We start from the raw sequence: 19,121 nt of genomic DNA, 5'->3' as shown, positions 1-19,121 counted from the left end.
AGTAGATGTACATGAAGTAGTTCATGATGTACGAGCCGGGCCCCTGCAGAGAGGTGAGGAAGGGGAGGAGTCAAACCCATGAAACTCACTGGGACCGAAATGTCATCGTCCTAAAGCATGTGTGACTGAGAGCGAGTCTGGATGTGGATTAATACATTTTAAACAGAAATATGTTTTTTTTTGTGTGGTATTGCTGGTAAATTGATTCTCAATACTTCCTGCATATTTCAAATTAAAAGCCTGCCGGGTTGAGATTCACTGAAGATAGCGATTTAAAAAAGTAACTAATAATTAGTGACTCAAAGCAGCAGAGAGTCTAACATGTAAATGTCCATTTGACTGTAAACATGGAGGATGTTTCGAGGTTGTCCCCGACATGTGTTAGTCTACCTCGGCCTGGCCCAGTATTAGCTCAGCCCAGCTCTTCCACTGGGGGCACTTGTCCCGCTCAGCGAAGGTGGTCTCATTGGACGTCCAGCAGCACTGCTCGTGGTTGAACCACATGGCGCTCAGACACACGCCCTCCTTCAGGTCGTTCAACCAATCAGCAGCAATGTCAATCAGGCCGGCCAAAGCACCTGGCGGGGAGAAGGGAACCAGGGAGGAAAGAAGGGGCGGAGGAAGGGAGGAGAGAAAGAAGAGGCCGTTAGCATACTGGGTATATTTGCCTGTCCAGCAGAGGAGATAACGGCCGCGTGCGTTTGTATTGTGTGTGTGTGTGTGTGTGTGTGTGTGTGTATGTGTGTGTGTGTATGTGTGTGTGTGTGTGAGGGGGGGGGGGTTACCTGAGGCCAAGCCGGTGAGTGTCACCACCAGCCACCCAGACCAGGCGTCGTACAGGCTCTTTGTGAACTCCCATGCTGACTCCTTTTTCTTACTGTTGATCTAAAACACGCACACACACACAAGTTAGCAAACAAAAACAAAAATCAAAATGCATAAAAAACACAGAAAAATACATTTAGAATCACGAGTTGAACATCATCAAATGACTTAAAGTGGCAGTAATGCAAGTAGGTCAAAGGTTTATAGCTACTCCCTGATGATAAGCCATTCAGTCATCTACTCTAGTGGCTGCGTTTCCACCGTGGCTTCAATAAAACAATAAAATTCCCGTAAAGCAGGCGAGACCAGGTATATAAAAAATAAAAAAACTGTTTGAAAAGGTACTCAAATAACATTTAAATTCTCAGAGCCGTCGCTTCCAGGAGGCTGTAACGTTGAGTCAATATTTGGGTAGAAGTGTTGACAGAGGGGCTGTGACCTGGACGTGGAGGGCAGGAAGCCAGCGGTCTATTTGTGTCCGTCCACTACGATTCATTCATGAGTTCACGCTGAGGAAGAAGACCGGGAGATGCTCGAGAAAGCTCCAAATCGAGGATTTATTTTTCTTGTCGAACTACGTTTAGAAATAAATAATATTTATTTATTTATATATATTTTTTTCTTTGGGTTTGTCATTTATTTATTTAAAATATATATATATATATTTTTTGTGTTTTTGTTATTTTTTTATTTATATATTTTTGTTGCAGAAAACCTACATTTAAAAAAAAATATATTTTTATATATATATAAAAATATATTTTTTGTTATTTATTTATTTTGTTGTTGTTGCAGAAAACTTTGATATTTAATCATTTTCTTCTTCTTTTTGTTGCAGTATCTGTAGGTTGATTGGACGATTCCCCCTCCCTGATAAGCCTGTTAGGCTACAACTGCTGATCCTCTGACCTTTTGTGCAACCCAAAACAAACTGTTGCTCCACAGGAAGTGTGTTATACATCACTTCCTCAGTTCCGCAGAGGATTGTTTTTCACTTTTCTGAGCAGCACAAACCCTTTGACATACCAATCCCACGTCTGAAGGCCGAATGCCTCCGTGTGCTTCGAGGCGAGGCCACACGCCACGAGAGAAGCGTTATTTATTATTATGTAGTGACGGCGAACGGTCTCAGGGGTCTCTCCTGGAGGACCAGAGTGTCGACAAACCGGTTTCTTTAAGCCGACAGGGGGTCAGGGGTCACGCCGAAACACACGCGCTCGCTTTGAAGCACACGGCGGCCGTTAAGGCGACTTCGCTAGTCTCCTCACCTTCCGGTGCCGCTCGCGGTCCTTGCACTTCTCGCGGACCCAGTCGATGGTGTGGAAGTCGTCGTAGGTCCCGACGCCAGGGATGGGCTCCTCTAGGAAGTCCAGCAGGTGGGTGGTGCTGCTGGGTGCCCCGCCCCCGTTAGACATGACGTAGTTAGACCCTGAAGAGGAAAAGACAGAAGGAAAAGGGTCATGAGAAGGAGTTCATGGTTCAGCAATGTAGTGCTATTGCTATTATTATTATTATTATTATTATTATTATTATTATTATGCACATGAGAGTCTGACTTCTTTACTTTGAGTTTTAATGTGCAAGTAAATACAGTGTTCAGGACGAGATCCTTCAGGGAACGGTTTGATTGAAAAAGAGGAACCATGTCATGTCAAGAGCCTGCAGGGTATATATATATAAATAAATAATCATAGGTAAGAAATCTGTGTGTGTGAAAACTAAAAAGAAACACTTGTGTTTATTGTATGTATATTACATTTTGAAGCCTTTACTAAACGTATGCTCGCCTGTCTCATTAGCGCCGGTCTGATTGCATCGGCCTCTGGGCCGCCAGACAACGCCATCGCCCCTGGTTACGAGGCCTGAGGCAGTTAGTTCAGCAATGACTTCAACACGAGTACGATTAGTTGTGTAAACAACAACAAAAAACAAACAATGCAACCGTTGTCCACGGCTCGTTAAAAGATTGTCCCGATGCTATAAATAGATTATTATCTAACGCTCACAACAACAACAACCACATGAGACACTAAATGTCTCTGGTTGACCTCGTCTGGATGCACAGATTCAAGAAAAGAAGGGTGAGCCAAACATAGACACTCACACACACACACACACACACACACACACACAATATAACAGAGCGAGGAGAAGCAGAATGATCTCAGCCTGTTATCTGGAAAACCTCACTGGCTTTCATGGCTGCATGATCCAGAAATAGTCGTATTTTTACAATTAGGGGACAAGCTAAATTCTTCAAAACCGTCTTATTGTCCTTGTGATTCATTGTGTGGTCCGATAGTCAAGCACAAGCGTCTCTTCAGCTGTAAAATGCACGGTTTGATCATTTAGGCCCTCTGACATTTGAAATGTCCAATCCTCCCACTCCACTCGTGACGCCCTGCAAACATGCGCGACACAAAAGGCAGTTCAGTGTGTACCGAGGACAAAAGAGAGGTTGGGAAAACACCGCTTGTGTGTCAAAATGATTACGTGGACGACGTCACGACTTCTTCATCCCGTCTGCGCTCGTTCGTAAAAAAAAAAACATTGAGATTAATTCATATGAAAATGGGCCGAATAGTGACAAATGTACCAGTCTTACGAATATGGTTACCGGCATCATTTAAAGCTTCCGTAAGCACAAAAAAAAAAGGGAAACCTGTGGGTAGTTTATCACACGGAGAGATCGGACGCCGGATGATGAGACAATTTTTGACGTTTTGAATATTTACCAACAAGAGACACGAGCTAGGCATTTTATTATTTTGCATGTCATGTAAAAGTAATTCTTACAAAGTGACCATTTCAATACGACACAATTTAATAGTCATTCTTAAATTAATTGTAACTCACTTGCCCTTTGAAACCGACCTCAAATGCTTTACGGTTAGTTTGTAACGCGCCATCTCGACTTCCTCTGGTCAAATTAAACTATTTTATCAGATGACTACAGCTGGCAATGATAATATAATAAAATGGTAATGTTAAAATATGAATTAGTGACGGGTTCTGAAGCTAAAGAAACCTCAACGTTCAGTGAATGCAGAAATAATATTAAGTCTTGAACAGTCCACAATACATTGTTAATCCCCCCCGAGCGTAAACACAACTGGGGCAGGGTCACGACGAGCAAACAAGGCCTCATTCATAGTGGGAACTCTTAGATTAAACATTAAAAAAAAATCCCTCAGGACCAGGGCCCGTAAAACTGATCATAAAACAACATCAACTACACCGCAGCTGATGTAACAATACAAAAAGGTGTTTCCCTATTTAATAAACGAGCTGCACAACTAAACGCACTCAAAACAAATGGAGAGAATCAGATGATGCTTTATAATTTTAAAACATCTTGGTTTGGGGGATAAAGCGACATTTGATTTTATTATCCTCAATAACCGAGACATAAGCGGAAGATAAATCCTGTTTTCCACGACACAGCCTTTGGAAGAAAGTGCAGCTTATTAGCGTGTGCGTGTGCGTGTGGTCTGATATGGAGGTCTGTATTTTTGGACTGAGATGTGGCCTTTTTGAACATATCGATAGACAGATTGGGAAAACCACCCTGAAGAAGTTACTTTGGATTCTGGTTCAATTAATTAAAAAACGGCTATTTATTCATATTTTAGTCAAATATTTTGTTGCTAGTAGAAACCTTTAACGACACAGTTGTTTTTTTACTGACATTAGGCATTTCTCAATGCAGAGTACACACACAAACATAAAGATATATTACGTAAGAGACTTAGGTGCTTTATGACTAAAAAAGGCAAACGTATGATTGCCTCGTTTCAAATCAAGTTGCACTAAAATGCAGATGAAGACAACGACGAGACTGCGGCAGTAACTACGGCAACATTTCTGGCTCACAAGTCGAATGGTTTTCACCGAGATGGGAACATTTACAGCTTCCAGCAAGAAAAACCTGATGAGATAATGGAGACCGCCTGATGATGATAATGATGATGATGATGATGCACCACGACTGGCACGCATCAGTCGAGTCAGGAGTGTGGAGCCGTGTGCGTTTAGATATGACGCGTTGGTTTCAAGAGAGTTGAGACGAGGACACAGCGTTTAAGGTAAATTACCTTCGAGCAACCACAATTGCTCCATTTATAGGTCGACAGGTTGTTGAAGCACATCTGGATCATAACTCCTGTAATCGTGACATAACAGACGCCACACGGGTAGAGCTTCTACGTGAAGAGCCGGCAGAATAAAAAGAGAGCGAGAGGGGGTTGGATGTGGAGAGGACTACGCTCTGTGGGTCTGCAAGGAGAGAGAGAATAAAAGCTTGAATTTGGGGACCTCCCTTTGCACAAAGATGATGTCGGCTGCGATGAACTCACGGGGGGGGGGTTCGTTTTGTTTCTGCTCGCTCACCGTGAGAATCTAACAAGGCCTGGAGGAACCGAGTGAAAGAGAACTCCCCGAAGGCCACACGGGGGAGAGAAAAACAAGGATTTGTGTCGTGGAAAAAAATTAATAAGCTGCGTGCCTTCACCCCCGAGGACCTCGTTATGCGTGTGGCGTGACGCCAACAGGTGTCCCGACAGAGAGGGGGGGGGGGGGCCGACGACGACGTCCGGTTCACGTGTTGCAGCAGCCGGAGCCCGAGTCCGAAGGGGGAAATTAAAATGGATGCCCGTGGTGTTTTGCCTTCAGTCGCCGCTGCTTACAAGGCCCGAGCACAAGCCTTCACGCTAACCCAGCTCCCTCTTTATCTCATTATCTCGGGCTGACGTGTGCACACACACACACACACACACACACACACACACACACACACACTGGTGGTTGATCATCTACAGAGGGGGGAATGCTGAAAGGAGCTGGTGGCAGGTGGCTCCCAATGGACATGCGGTCAATAGCAATGGCAGCTTCAAATCCACACTGGCACTCCGCCTTCAGACGCCTCCACCAACAACATGATGGAGCCACCGCGTCGGCCTGCCATATGGCCACATGCACTGCACAAGGAGGAGGAGGAGGAGGAGGAGGGTGGCCTCTGTCATCACAGCAGCATGAGGAAAGGAGGGGAAACGGAGGAAGAGACAGAAGAGGGGACATGGCGTACCTCTTTTAGGGATCTCCTGCAGGGGGATGGTGTCCCCTCCCCCGTCGTAGGGCAAATAGGGGTCGGCCGCTGCGTCCTCCTCCTCCATGTTGACAGTTGAGACGAGGCTAGGCTAGGCTACGCTAAGCTAGGCTTCACTACGCACTGCTCGCTGCGTGTGTTAGTCGCTGCAGCCGCTGCCATGTTTACCAGAGGAAGACAAGCGGGGGAGTGAGTGTGTGTGTGTTTGAGTGGAAGAGAGAGTGTGTGTGTGTGTGTGTCCTCTCTCTCCCTCCCCCATCCTTTTCTCTTGCTCTCCCTCCACTGCAGCAGCTGACTGTCGGAGCTGATGATGTCACCACACGCACGCGCAGACACACGCGCACACACACTGAAAGGGGAAAGACGAGCACACAAGTCCGGTCAGCCTTGCCTGCTTGGTTGCTAGGGGAGATCAGTGAGCACTGCCTGGGTGGGAGAGACCATGTTGGACCCAGAGGGGTGTGTGTGTGTGTGTGTTTGATAGGGCAAGCTCTGAAATGGAATATTCTATTCTGAGCAGTGCATGGGGGGGGGGGGGGGTCGAAGTAAAAAGTAATGGAAGTTATACTGTGGATAATGAAAATAAAGCTATAAATATAAGTCAATCAGTTGATTAGCAAAAAAAAACAATTTGCAACCATTTTGATATTTATAGGTAAAAGGTTATTGGCTCCAGCTCCAAGAATGTGAATACCTGCTTTCCTTATCTTATTTCTGTGAACAATGGTGTCTTCAATCTACTTTCCAAATCCATCTGAACTGAAGTGGATTTCATGGGTTAAATAAAGCGAGTCCAACAAAGTTAGTCGTTGTTTCAAGTGTTTTGTAAACTTGGTGCGATCATCTGTTATTCATTATTATTTATTAAAACAATGCAGCTCTCGGGACCGTGACTTCAACTTTTTTTGTTTTCACCATAATAGAAAAATAAACGTTAGACCTCCAGGCTCCCTTACCTCTCAGCGGGGCTCTTGTTGCTAGGCAATGACACAGGTGATGTCAGCCATCGTCTGTTACCTCCCTGATCGACAAGTCCCAGTCGGGACATCAAACCGGCGGAAAAGAACAACAGGAAAAATCTCTCCAGTCTACGTAATCAAGTGAGTTCAAAAGGAAACGGAATAAATCAGTTTTTTTTCAGTTCAAGGACCCGCATTTCCCAAAGCATCGCTCCATGTTTCTGCTTTACTTCCTCCAAGCGAACAGAAAGTTTTAGAAAACAAAATCTCCACGGGACCAGAGGGGGCGAGCCAGCCGCCCATGCCCGGAGGAGGGCTTTACGCGCTCTCCAGTTAACCCACCGCTCACCACCACACAGAAATAGCACCGGCCGCAACACCAGAGATTTTCCGGAAGCTCACACCGGCTGGCAGACAAACTGGTTCACGGGAATGTCGGGTGTCACGCACCCATAAAGACTGACAGAGTGGAGGGTGGAGCCCCAGGCAAACGAATACAGGAGTAGCTATGAAAAAGGCGCACCATACATATATTATAAGACTTATTAGGCACACAGTGAAAAAGGTTGCGCCATAGTAAAGAGAGGTGGCAACAGGCAACTAGTTGACTCCGACGACAGCCCTTCAAACTAATTATTATTTTACACATTGCATCTTTAAAACCTGCTCAAATGAAGGCAGCTGATGCTAACAGACAGACTTACACACACACACACACCAGTTTGCTAAAGTTTGGCATTCAAAGAGCACATGGATTTCACTCAAAAAACAAACCAGCACATTTTCCAAATCGTAAATTTTTTGGAGCGCTCAGCTGACACCTCTCACCCCCCCCCCCCCCCCCCCCCCCCCCCCCCCCTCTACCCCTCATCTGTCCAATCAGCTGCAAGCCAAAACAACAACAAAAAGAGAGGAATCAGCGGTTTCAGTCAGACGAGGAAGAACAAACAGATGCAGCAGATGTACATCAGTCCAGAGCGCCACTGAGTTTGTGAATGAATGAGAAACAGGTGACTGCAGTGGAATGAGTGGTTTGTAATCACCGAGCATGGACGGCAGCCACACAGGAAGAGATCACTTTTAGAACACGTATGAATACAGAACAAGAAAAACCACAGAGGCTCTGCCCCGCGTCTGTATTTATACTAAACACCCACCTATGTTTCATTGCTACCGGACAGGAAAGACCAGGCCACCAGGCGGAGGAGGAACCAGGAAAAAAAAGAAAAGGTGACCGGGTCGAGACAGCGGAACAAAGTAAAGTAACAAAAACAACTTCAAATACTAAAAAGCAAAGAGTCATTAAAGAGCCGTACACATGGTTATAAAGCAGCGAGTTAACCGATGTTTAAATGCAAAGAGGGATTACAAAGACTTCACAAACTAATCAATCAATGAATTAGTAAAATAAAATGAAGATAACAAATAACTTTAATGAGCACCTAGCTTTTGAATGGGCGAACACATCTTTACAGTTAGTTTGCATTTTCATTTAATCTCACTAGTCCTTGAGTCCCCGAACATCTTTAAATACGCCGATAAAGACCATGAGAGTTGGTTGAAAGCTAGTGTTTTTACTTTGTCACAAAGACGCATTCTGTGAGCTAGAGGTCTCACGAAGGTCACCTGAGCCAGCACCTGAATGAAGACCATGAGATACGGTTCATTTCAATATGATTATATAGTTTTATAACCATTCGTGAGGCCGGATCATAGCGGCCGGATCATGGCGGCCGGTGTCTGCAGGGTGTGACAAGACAAGGCATGGAGAGCAGCTGATGGGTGTGGATGGAGATGATGGGGTGGGGGGGTGGGGGGGGGGCAGATGGCAGAGCGACACACACACACACACACTTGCTGCGTCTCGACATCAGCGGTGTGCTGACTCATAACCAGAGCAGCTTAGTCATGAAGACAAACTCGATTTTCGGACTCGAAGACGCAGCAACAGAGAGAGAGAGAGAATCGGGCCCGCTGAGAACTGAAGGAAAGGTCCAATCTGATTGGAGGGTGAGGTTCTTTTTTTTCCGTCAAGCCCGGGTCATGGATGGAAAGCGCAAAAAGGTCCAGAACCAATGAAACAGCTTGGGGGGAGGGATGAATGAAGGGGGGGGGGGGGGTCATCCTGTTCTCCCTACCTGGGGAGGCAGCGTCCCCATCCAGCAGGTTGTCGTCCTCGGTGGTGTGGAAGTCCATGACGGCGCCGGCTCCATCCAGCAGCTCCTCGTCGCTGCTGGCGCTGGCGATGCTGTTGTAGCTGTTCCTGCAGTAGCCTCTGTGGTACAGCTGCTCCGACTCCATTTAGCAACGCGCCGGTGCCCTGGATGATAAGGAGGGAAGGAGGGGTGGGGGTGGTGGAGATACACACACACCGTGTTGTGAGGATGCTGGATTCAAGAGTCTGCGAGGTGAAGTGGGTCCGTCAGGTACACGGAGGAGACGGGCGGGATGTCAACGTGCACATCGACTCACAGAAGAAAAAACAAACGACGGAGACGGACGGGCGCTCAGTGAGGCCGTGATGGATGAATAGTCGGGACAGACATTCATGGTCCGGCAGAGAGGATCGAAACACAAACCGGTTTCCAGACAAACAAAAAAAAGCTCATGTTATCCGTCACATTTCTGTCCAGTTAAATTGGGAGAATGAGGCAACTGGTGCCTTCACTGGGAAACCAAAAGAAGCAGGCGTCCATGAGAAGTTCCATGAGAAGTTCCCACTAAGAAATACAAAATAGAGTTTTACCCGTTTTCCATCTTTCTTCTTACCAGAGAAGTTATCACAAGATCAAAATATGCACTATATTATTAGTCATTATGGTTTTCGATGACCGACTTAAATTTCTGCGAGCCTCTCACAAACCCAGCCCTTATTGTATATCAATTTCAGATCTTTTTATCTTCTTTTTCCTGTGTTGTGTTTCAACAAACAGGGTTCGTAGGTACATTTGCTTTCTAAGTATTCCTGTCAACAACGACAACAAAAACAGGTAAATACAGACAAACACAAATCTGTGCAGACAACATCGAGAGATCAACCCGGTGATGGAAGAGGAAGTGAAACCGAAAAGGGAAAGGAGGTGTGCGTGGAGAACGAGGGGGAAGGGACGCAGGACATCCATCAGAGTGAAGGATGAATGTCAGTCGGCCATCCCAGACACGAGGGGGAGCGATCGGGAACAAGAAGAGAGCCCACCTGTGATTCACCTGTGGTTCATCATCACGTCTGCTGTGACATGGAAGGCAATATCTCAGCTAAGCTGGTGTGACAAAGAAAAAGGAACGTTATTCTACATTATAACCTGGCTTTAAATTGAAATGATTTTCTCTCTATTAAATCCCCATTATCTGTATAATAAATATTATATTAATAAACCTTTATGGACCAATAAAATAAAGCATCGTCTTCTATTGTGTAGATTCGGATGTTGAAATTTGTTTTTTGGATTAACAGACTTGTCCTCTTTGAGACATTCTTCAAATTAATGTTGTTTTTGTAGAAAAGTGACAATGAGAGAACTCGTATTGACTGATGACATCAGATTATCTTAATTTAAATAATCTAAAACAACTGGGTGCTTAACACTGGTCACCGTTTAGTGACTGAAGTTTGTCTGCAATTTTGTAAATGCTATAAAAGTTACATTTTGTCATTTAAATACACAATAAAATCTGAAGATATTTGGGGACGACTTCCTCCTCCACGTTGGTAGTAGTGCATATATTCAGGAATGAGCTTTACAGCTTTTGTAATTCTTTGTTTCTTAATTTGTTTATTTTATTTTAAGATAATAAAGTTAACATTTTTAACGTTCTGATTGCTGCACATACAAGTGGTGTATTTATAGAAAGAGGGATTACAATGACACATGGACATCCTGCATGATTATGGGAATAAAAGTGGCCGACAACACACAGCACTTCACCGGTGCTCAAACCTCGCCCCCCTGTGGGAGGAGGTGGTAACTACACCACAATGTGGCCCAACGTGACCTCAAAAGGATCCCCCACCAGGCCCCGAGCACAATGACAGTCCAAGGACTCCTGAAAAGGAGAAGATAGCCTGAAGATATTTATAGAATATCCGTCTTGAAGTGAAAAAGAGGAAGAGAGTTTAGGAGAAAGATAGTAGATATTTAATGTGCCCCCGCAGCCTTCACTAATCCGTTACGCTCTGACAGGCGGCTCCATATCCCTCGATATCTCTGGGAAAGAAAAATCCCTGGGCCTAGACTTCTAAGCTGCCTTCATATCGACCTGAATGGATTCCACTTTCTACGTGCAAATGTTTAAAAACAGTGAGTTTCAAGGCATTATTTCATATGTGGAACGTTTCTAAACTGCCAAAAAACAGCCCTGTGGCTGCTGTGCACTGCATATTTACACAAATTCATAGTTCAAGCTCCAATTTGGATGTATTTCAGTAAAAGTCACTCTCCTCTCACAAATAAATCCAGTCACATGATAGCAACCCTGAGAGGCTTCTGAGTTGCCCGTTAACGACGGCTGCTTTAAATTAGACGTGACGTCTTTTGTCGCCATTTCTCTCTCCGCTGGTGACATTTCAATAGAAAGCTATAATCATGGAAGCTCATTCGGGTTTCCCTTCAATCTTTGCAACGGTAACCAAAACTGTAATTACGCCACGGAGCCTAGAGTCTGGAGGCGTGTGTGTGTGTGTGTGTGTGTGTGTGTGTGTGTGTGTGTGTGTCGATGTCAGCACACTCAACAGTGAGGGAACTAGTTGAGCAGCGAGGGCCGTTATCTTCCTCCAGCTGGTCACTATGGGAGGCGTTGCCCGGGCGACCGTTGCCGGGATGTGACTCAGCGTTTCGCTTTAAACCGACGGGCTCACACCTCCTCCGATAGACGGAGGCCAATAACTTGAGACGCATCCTTCAAAAAAAAAATTAAAAGACGACAGGCGATCAATATATGGATCAGCACATCAGCTGCAGCTCCTCACACCGACCAGCTGATGAAGACGAGCCGCCATGGAGGTGATAATACATGGAGATAATACACGGGAACACACACCGATACCATGAAGAACTCGTTATGACTACATCTATTGATCTTTTCATTGAATAATTTAGTCTTACTTAATATATTAATCAATATATGCAAAAACCAAAACAAGAGGCAAGCCTCGCAGAAGACAGGGGAAGTTCCTACTTTTACAAAGTGAATGCTGCAATATGAAAAAATATATAAATAATACATGCTGCAGCTATGCAGTAAAATACATGCAGCCCATTCAAGAAACCCTTCAGTGTGTGTGTGTGTGTGTGTGTCAATGAGACTCTGGGAGCAATCAATTTCATCAAGCCTCCTCAAGGCCGACAATATTAATGTATTCCGATGACAGCAGAACTAAAAGAAGGAGACTAGAGTCAAATCTAGTGAAAACTCCTGTGTGTGCCACTAATCGTTCAGGAAGAGCATGAGAAAGATGTTTTTTGGGGAGTTTAAACTGACCAACCAGGAAGTAAACGGGAGGGGAAGGAGGCATGAACACCTGAATGAGATGTCTCGACTGCCTTTGAATTAAACTCTTGAGCTCGTGCTTAATGAAGCGAAACAGTCCAGACAGACGTAACACAATCAGCGGCGCTGATTAAACCAGTCAGTCAGTGCAAATCCAATAAGACGCCGGGTGTAACTAACACACACACACACACACACACACACACACACACACACACACACACACACACACACACACACACACACACACACACACACACACACACACACACACACACACACACACACACACACACACACACACACACACACACACAGAGAATAACTGAAGGGTGAAAAGTGGGGGAAACGTTAACTTGAGTTTATGTTTAACAATAAACTGCTTTTAAAGCGTGACGTGTTGTCGACGTGAACAGTCTTTGGTTACAAAACATGTATTTTGTATATTTGACGACAAAATATAACCGTTGATAATTGTGTCGTGAGGAGACACGTTTGCAGTGATTTACGTGTTTTTGTTTTTTTTAATTATCGTCATTCAACAAGCAAAAAATGACAAAAACTAGCTGGTTCCAACATGCAAGAGGTCCTTTTCTCTGTTATTGTATTGAATATAATGTAACCTTGCTTGCTGCTGCTATAAAACACATTTCCATTTTACAGACAACTAAATGTGAATATTAAAATCGATTCAACAGAGTACGTGACTTCAGCCAATGCAACTCAATAACTAAATCTAGTTTTATTTTTTATTTTATTTGCACAAAATATCAGAGTTACAACAAACAATTGTATTATCTTGAGTTTTGTGGCAGGTGTAAATGCTACAGGCTTTACTCGTCCCTTTAAATATACACATTAAATAAATACACACTAAATTGACTGTTTGATTTGAAAAATAGTGAAAAACAGCCATCACAATTAATATGTTATATTATATTAAAAATGGATTCATTATTAGAAAAATCACTTTAAATAACGAACTTTTTGACTCACATTTTCAAATAAGTTGCATTATAAATAAAAATCAGCTTCATAGTCAATTCAATTGGACTACACACACACACATACAGGTCTCATTTTCAGATGCAATTAATTACTCAAACTTATATGAAGAGTTGTGTGAAAGTCTCATTGACTGCAGTGATTTCCAACGCTCGAGGATGGAAATAAAACTAAAACTAAAACAACCGCAACACCGTCCGCGTGGCGGAGACCCCGGTCCCGGTGCAGCACGCGCGCACACGCGCGCACACGCGCGCCCTGCACAGTCACCTCCGAGCACGTCGTGGTGGAAACAAACAATGTCGGCTCGCGTGGCCCTCGGTTCCCCCTTTGGCGAGCTAACCAAAAGGCCCGCGCGACCACCACCACCACAACAACAACAACAACAACAAAAAAGAGCATTTTATCTACTAAATATTATCATATTAAGCGGCCGTTGAAAGTGCTAACACACACACACACACCGAGCGCTCGCGAGCCTTGCTCGTGCGGTTATCTCCACCTCGCGAGCTCACGAAATGTGACAGTGGGAAGGGGATGGAGACACGGCCTCGGGTGGTGAAACAAACACACACACACACACACACACACAAACACGTCTCCCCTCATAAAAAACACACACACACATACACAGAGCTAACCGTCATAACCGCAAAAAAAAGAAGAAGTTACCTTACCTTCTTGACGCCTCAATTCCAGCTCGGTCACGACAATTCATCCTTTTTTGGGGGGTTTGTTGTTGGGTTGAAACGGTGTGTTTGTTGGTGTGTGTGTGTGAGTGTGTGTGTGTGTGTTTCCTCACACGAGTGGATTTGACATTCTCCTCATCATGATGGTGTTTTCTTTTTTCAGTCCCATTCCTGTGTCGGTGACGTTCACTTCCTGTTTCCCATCCTCGCGAGCAGCAGCAGCTCCCACCCACAGTCTGTGTGACGGTAAAACAGGCAGGAGGGGGAGGGGGGCGAGGGGGGAGGAGGGGGGTAATCAATAATTCATCCAGTCACTGCAAATCAAACGGCTGGGATAAAACATGCCGAGAGAGGAAATATGCTGTGTTGCTGCATGGCCCTGTGGAGTGTGCAGTGGTGGAGGAAGTACTCATATATTTGGGTAAAAGTACTAAAACTCCATTGGAGAAATACTCCACTGCAAGTAAAAATCATGCATTTTAAATGCTACTTAAATAAAAGAAATATGCTAATCAGTTAAATTAATCAAAGGTGGACTCATTGTGCAGTAAAATGTTCTCCATCAGTGTTTTACTATATATATATTTTTTAGTTATTTATATATATTTATTTTAATATATATTTATATATATATATATATATATATATATTTGTTTATATATATATATATTTATATAAATAAAACCCACATATATATATATATATATGTGTGTTATTATTTTTATTATTGCTGTATTAATGTGTATGTTGCATTTTGCTGCTAGATGATTACCGGTATATAAATATTTATATATATTTACATATATATATATTTTTTTCTTCATATATATATATTTACACTTGAGTAAATGCACTAAGTACTACAACTTTGAAAATACTCAATACAAGTAGAGAGGGGAAGTAAGTGCATTCACTGAATTTTGAGGTACTTTACTTGAGTATTTATATTTTACACTACTTTATACTTACTTACACTACATCTCACTTTATTATATAGCGGCTTGAACATCCTACATCTCACGCTCAACTAATGTTTATGCATCTTAGCTGAGGATTTAATATAAACTCCCTCAGACGGTGCTAAAGCTGAAGCAGGTGAACCCAGATATGATCTCCCAGGTGAACGTTAACGCAACTTTCTCCTGACACGCAGGTTATAAATACTGGAGCTCCTCAAAGCTGAGTGAGCTCACTGGTGAAACCGTACGGCTTTTATTAGGAGGAATATGCAATATGTCATCATGCAATATTCTTTCTTCTGGTGTTTAGGGATGTGTGTGTGTGTGTGTAACTATGGTAACGGTAGTTTGATTGTATATTGTGTGTATGAGAGTTACTTTGCAGATTCAGGTTATATATATATATATATATATATATATATATGGACACGTACATATAGACACACATATATATAATACAATTAAATAGTCATTATCAAGACTGAGATACAGTTGAGAGTTTTAGTTTTAGTTTCTTTTCTTTATTCAACAAATTATGAAGATTCTGACACAACTGTACAAATGAAGTGAACACAAAAAGAGGAATAATTCTACATATAATTTAAAAGAAGAAGAATCTCATCATTTGATATCATCATTCAGAGGCAGTGATGTGTTGCCCTCAAGCAGAAGGAAGAAAGTTAACTCTTTATTTTGTTTACGAAAGAGAAGACAAACAAACCAAGTGAAGGTGTTGTTTCAGATGTTTTGAGTTTATAATCCTTCAGCACGACAGTATTTTGATTTAATTCACTAATTTGAACATATCCATTCGCTCCCAAATATCAATATATTATCTGCAATTTAACCAGAACAGGAATGTTTTACCACCATTTTCCTCCTGTTTCTAATATTGTTACTACCCAAAAGTTCCATTTATCGACCAACGTGAGTAATATTACTCATTCGGTCTGAGCTGATTATTAATATAAATTAGATTATCTGTTGCAGTGAAGACTCAAAAGTTAAACCAGAAGAGCCGAGTGAGCATTGAAAGAACATTTGAGATAATAAACTCCGATAATCTACAGTTCCACTATTTTTTTATCTCATCTCGAGCAGATTGAATTCTCCATGTTTACACTTTATTTATCAACAGCTTCATTTGGCTTATTTCCTCACAGTGAGCTAATGTTTCCACCGTCCCCTCCTGGTGTTCCTCATTAATAAACAAGCTGAAATCAATGTATCTTTTGATCTCTCATTAATTAACTGACTTTAGGTGCTTGTGGTGGTGCAGCGTGACGTAGACCTGAACCAGCAAAAGAGCTCGGGCTCTCCTCTCGCGGTCATGTGCTCTCCAGACCGCGATAGAAACCAGCGTCTCTGCGGTGCCGTTGGACCGGCATGCTCCTCCTGGTGCCGCGGACCTTCTCCGGGTCCATCTCCACCAGCACCACGCCGGGCTTCTCCCCGCCGCAGTCGGCCAGCACCTCGCCCCACGGGTCCACCGCCAACGCGTGGCCGTACGACCGCCGCTTCTCGGTGTGCCGGCCGACCTGCGCCGCCGCCAGGACGAAGCACTGGTTCTCGATGGCCCGCGCGCGGAGCAACACCTGGGGATGAAGACATGGAGTCTGGGTTTGCTTGGGTTTCATAGTTCTCCCTTCCTGGTTCTCTTGGGTCTTATCACGACTGGTCCCACCTCCCAGTGAGCAGCTCCCGTCGCTTCGGTAAAGGCCGACGGGTACGTCAGAACCTCGGCCGCATGCCTTCGCAGAGCCAGAGATAACTCGGGGAATCTCACGTCATAGCAGATGCCCAGGCCGACCTGGAAGTAAAAACAGTCAACACAAAGACGTGGAGTTAAACTTCACAGCTGGAAAGCCAAAGTGCATCTAAAAATGAATTGAGAAAGAAGAATGTATAGTTTTGTTTTACTCAATTTTAAATTGAAAACCTCACAGCCAAAACTTCAAAGTTCCTGATTAAAAATGGGTTTCTTTTCCAGTGAGGTCACTCCAAACCTGACAGTAAAATAAATGCATTGCATGTAAACATAATAGATATTTAGGATTATGCATTAAGGTTTAAGAGCTGAACATATTCTAATGTGCATTTCCACTTGGTGATAATTATGATCTCTTAAAAATGACACCTTGCCGATGGGAGTTTGGACCGGAGACACAAGGCACGGCCCGGGGACGGTGAAGGCACTTTCTTTAAGAGACACGCCTTTCTCTGGCAGTTCCACATCAAACAAATGAGACTTCCTGTAAACTGAAACGACGTCACCTGTGGGTGTAACGACAAAGTGTCAGTGTGTCGACCAACCGGGGTCACGCAGTGGACAACATGGACGACAGGTATTCCAATGGAGTGAGGAAGCACTTTTATGAGTGTGTAGAGAGCGTAAAGTGAGCTTGTTTAAGGGGCAGTACCTTTATCGTTAATTATGACATGACTGTTGTAGATTCGCCTGTCGGACTCCCAGTCATGTCCTCGTTCGTGAAATCCTCCAAGAGACAGCCACACTTCCAACTTCCTGGAAGAAGGACGGGTTAAAATACCTGAAGAAATCCTAAACGAGTGACCATTATTCACGTGAGACACATGAGACTGCCTGCTGAAGGACTCAGTCGTGTACTGAATACATATTTACAATAATAAACATACTAAACCCAGACTGGCTCTCTAGCGAGCAGCCTACTGGAACATATCTGATCTCAGAGCAGAACTGAACAGACATTTCCGTCAAAGTGGGAAACCTACCTGGCCAGCTGAGTGTACTTTGAGATTGTGTCCCCCGTCAGGCTCTCAGACAGCGACAGCGTCTCCTCCTGACTGGATCCGATGTAGTCGAAGCCCTCGGGGAGGAAGACCATGCTGGCCCCTCGCTCCTTGGCTTCCTCCACCAGCTGCTGACAGGCAGAGAAGTTGGCCTCCTTGTCCGGGGTGGCCGTCATCTGACACACTGCAGCCACCGGGCGAGGTGAGGTCGACATCCTGCACGGAGGAGAGGTTATCGTTATATATCCAGAGCACAGAAGAACCCAGGACAACCACGGTTGACCATTAACAGCACCGGTTATTTTGTTATGTATTCATTCTGTTATATTGTCTTATGGGGAATTTCAAATGCATAAAAACTCATGCTCTGACTTCCAGTCTCGTCGTTTATCTTTATCAACACAATACAAGTGTAGGTTCTATCAAAGGGTCCTTGTTTCGAGGGACAGCTGTTAGATAGACAACACAATGCACTCCCTTGTCAGGATTATAAGCTCACCTGTTTTGCAGCTTGATCCGTTGTCTCAAAACTGGACGAGAGGTCAAATTCTTTGCAGAAGTTCCCAAAATGCACCTGACCATGAACATTGGCCCACGTGACCCGCCCGTTTAGTCAACGTTAGAAGCACTCGCTGTATGTTTGGTTCAGTGTGTGTGTTCAGCAGGAACTGTCTTCTTCTGTTCATTAGAGGATACAAACCCAACATGGAAGCACACCACCTCCACCTGCTGGAGAGTATTTGCTTTTGTCTGACAAACTTTTCCTGAAGAGTCCGTTTTTAAGGCTTCGGTTGGTTCAAGTGCTGAATTTGGATGCACTTGGATATTTTTTAACAGGTTTTCTACTATAAAATGTACTTTTATCAATATATAAATACTTCTGCCAAAATGATAAATCGCATCATAAAAACAAACAACACATTTGTAGGAAATGATAAATCCTGCATTAATATCAGTTTTTCACCAGAGAGAATTGCTTCATTTCAATTAGTGGTCCTTCTGGAGGTTGTAGTTTGTGGTGATGCTGAATATTGAATTGCATATTGAAAGTTTTTTGCGAAAACATAGTTTCAAAATGCTGATATATATGTTTCAAAAGCCTATTTTACATTTCAGGAGTACTGGTAGGTAACTAGGGGAATATTGTGCTATTTACTTACATATATTTGATATTACAAAATATATCAGATAGATTATAATGTATTATCACAGGTTAAGATCATACATCACAAGCTACGCAGCAGAGAACAAAGTAATTAAAATCAGCTCTTTACTGGCTGCTGGACTTTATTTCCAGACAGGCGCTCCCGTGAAACAGCTCTAA

The 19,121-nt window shown here is 43.7% G+C and overlaps 2 protein-coding genes and 2 long non-coding RNA genes across 19 annotated transcripts in view; 2 read left to right on the top strand and 2 right to left on the bottom strand.

The window, feature by feature from the left end:
• Positions 1 to 14,304, bottom strand: part of clcn3 (chloride channel 3) — a 24,006-nt gene extending 9,702 nt beyond the window's left edge. For 5 of the 16 annotated variants that reach the window (XR_004611469.1, XM_034557105.1, XM_034557112.1 and 2 more), the window contains exons 1-6: positions 14,058 to 14,304; positions 9,027 to 9,208; positions 2,094 to 2,254; positions 786 to 885; positions 391 to 578; positions 1 to 43 (exon numbers count right to left, since the gene is read on the bottom strand). The exon at positions 1 to 43 is cut by the window's left edge and continues 80 nt beyond it. Coding sequence is in view for 15 of the 16 variants with exons in the window: in XM_034557105.1 (XP_034412996.1) it covers positions 1 to 43; positions 391 to 578; positions 786 to 885; positions 2,094 to 2,254; positions 9,027 to 9,189 (655 nt within the window). In the remaining variant the exon portion in view is untranslated. Of the gene's footprint in view, positions 44 to 390; positions 579 to 785; positions 886 to 2,093; positions 2,255 to 5,908; positions 7,709 to 9,026; positions 9,209 to 10,084; positions 10,149 to 14,057 lie in introns of those variants that run through there. The other 11 variants (XM_034557115.1, XM_034557120.1, XM_034557111.1 and 8 more) reach the window with 9 other exon arrangements.
• Positions 7,783 to 10,511, top strand: LOC117747710. Its single transcript, XR_004611471.1, has 3 exons — positions 7,783 to 7,898; positions 8,070 to 8,145; positions 9,909 to 10,511. It is a non-coding gene; the product is annotated as an uncharacterized LOC117747710 (long non-coding RNA).
• LOC117747709 lies at positions 11,708 to 16,386 on the top strand. The gene is made up of 3 exons (XR_004611470.1): positions 11,708 to 11,888; positions 14,233 to 14,315; positions 16,290 to 16,386. It is a non-coding gene; the product is annotated as an uncharacterized LOC117747709 (long non-coding RNA).
• On the bottom strand, positions 15,555 to 19,121 carry nit1 (nitrilase 1). Its single transcript, XM_034557122.1, has 6 exons — positions 18,297 to 19,121; positions 17,780 to 18,013; positions 17,449 to 17,552; positions 17,166 to 17,302; positions 16,713 to 16,838; positions 15,555 to 16,623 (listed from the first exon to the last, which is right to left on the bottom strand). Exons 1-6 carry the CDS (start codon positions 18,383 to 18,385, stop codon positions 16,357 to 16,359), a joined length of 957 nt encoding a protein of 318 aa, XP_034413013.1. The 5' UTR covers positions 18,386 to 19,121; the 3' UTR covers positions 15,555 to 16,356.

Source organism: Cyclopterus lumpus, chromosome 18 (genome assembly GCF_009769545.1).
Source record: "Cyclopterus lumpus isolate fCycLum1 chromosome 18, fCycLum1.pri, whole genome shotgun sequence".
NCBI lineage: Eukaryota > Metazoa > Chordata > Actinopteri > Perciformes > Cyclopteridae > Cyclopterus > Cyclopterus lumpus.
Note: the sequence above shows the minus strand (reverse complement) of the source record. Positions and strands in the feature narration are given on the sequence as shown.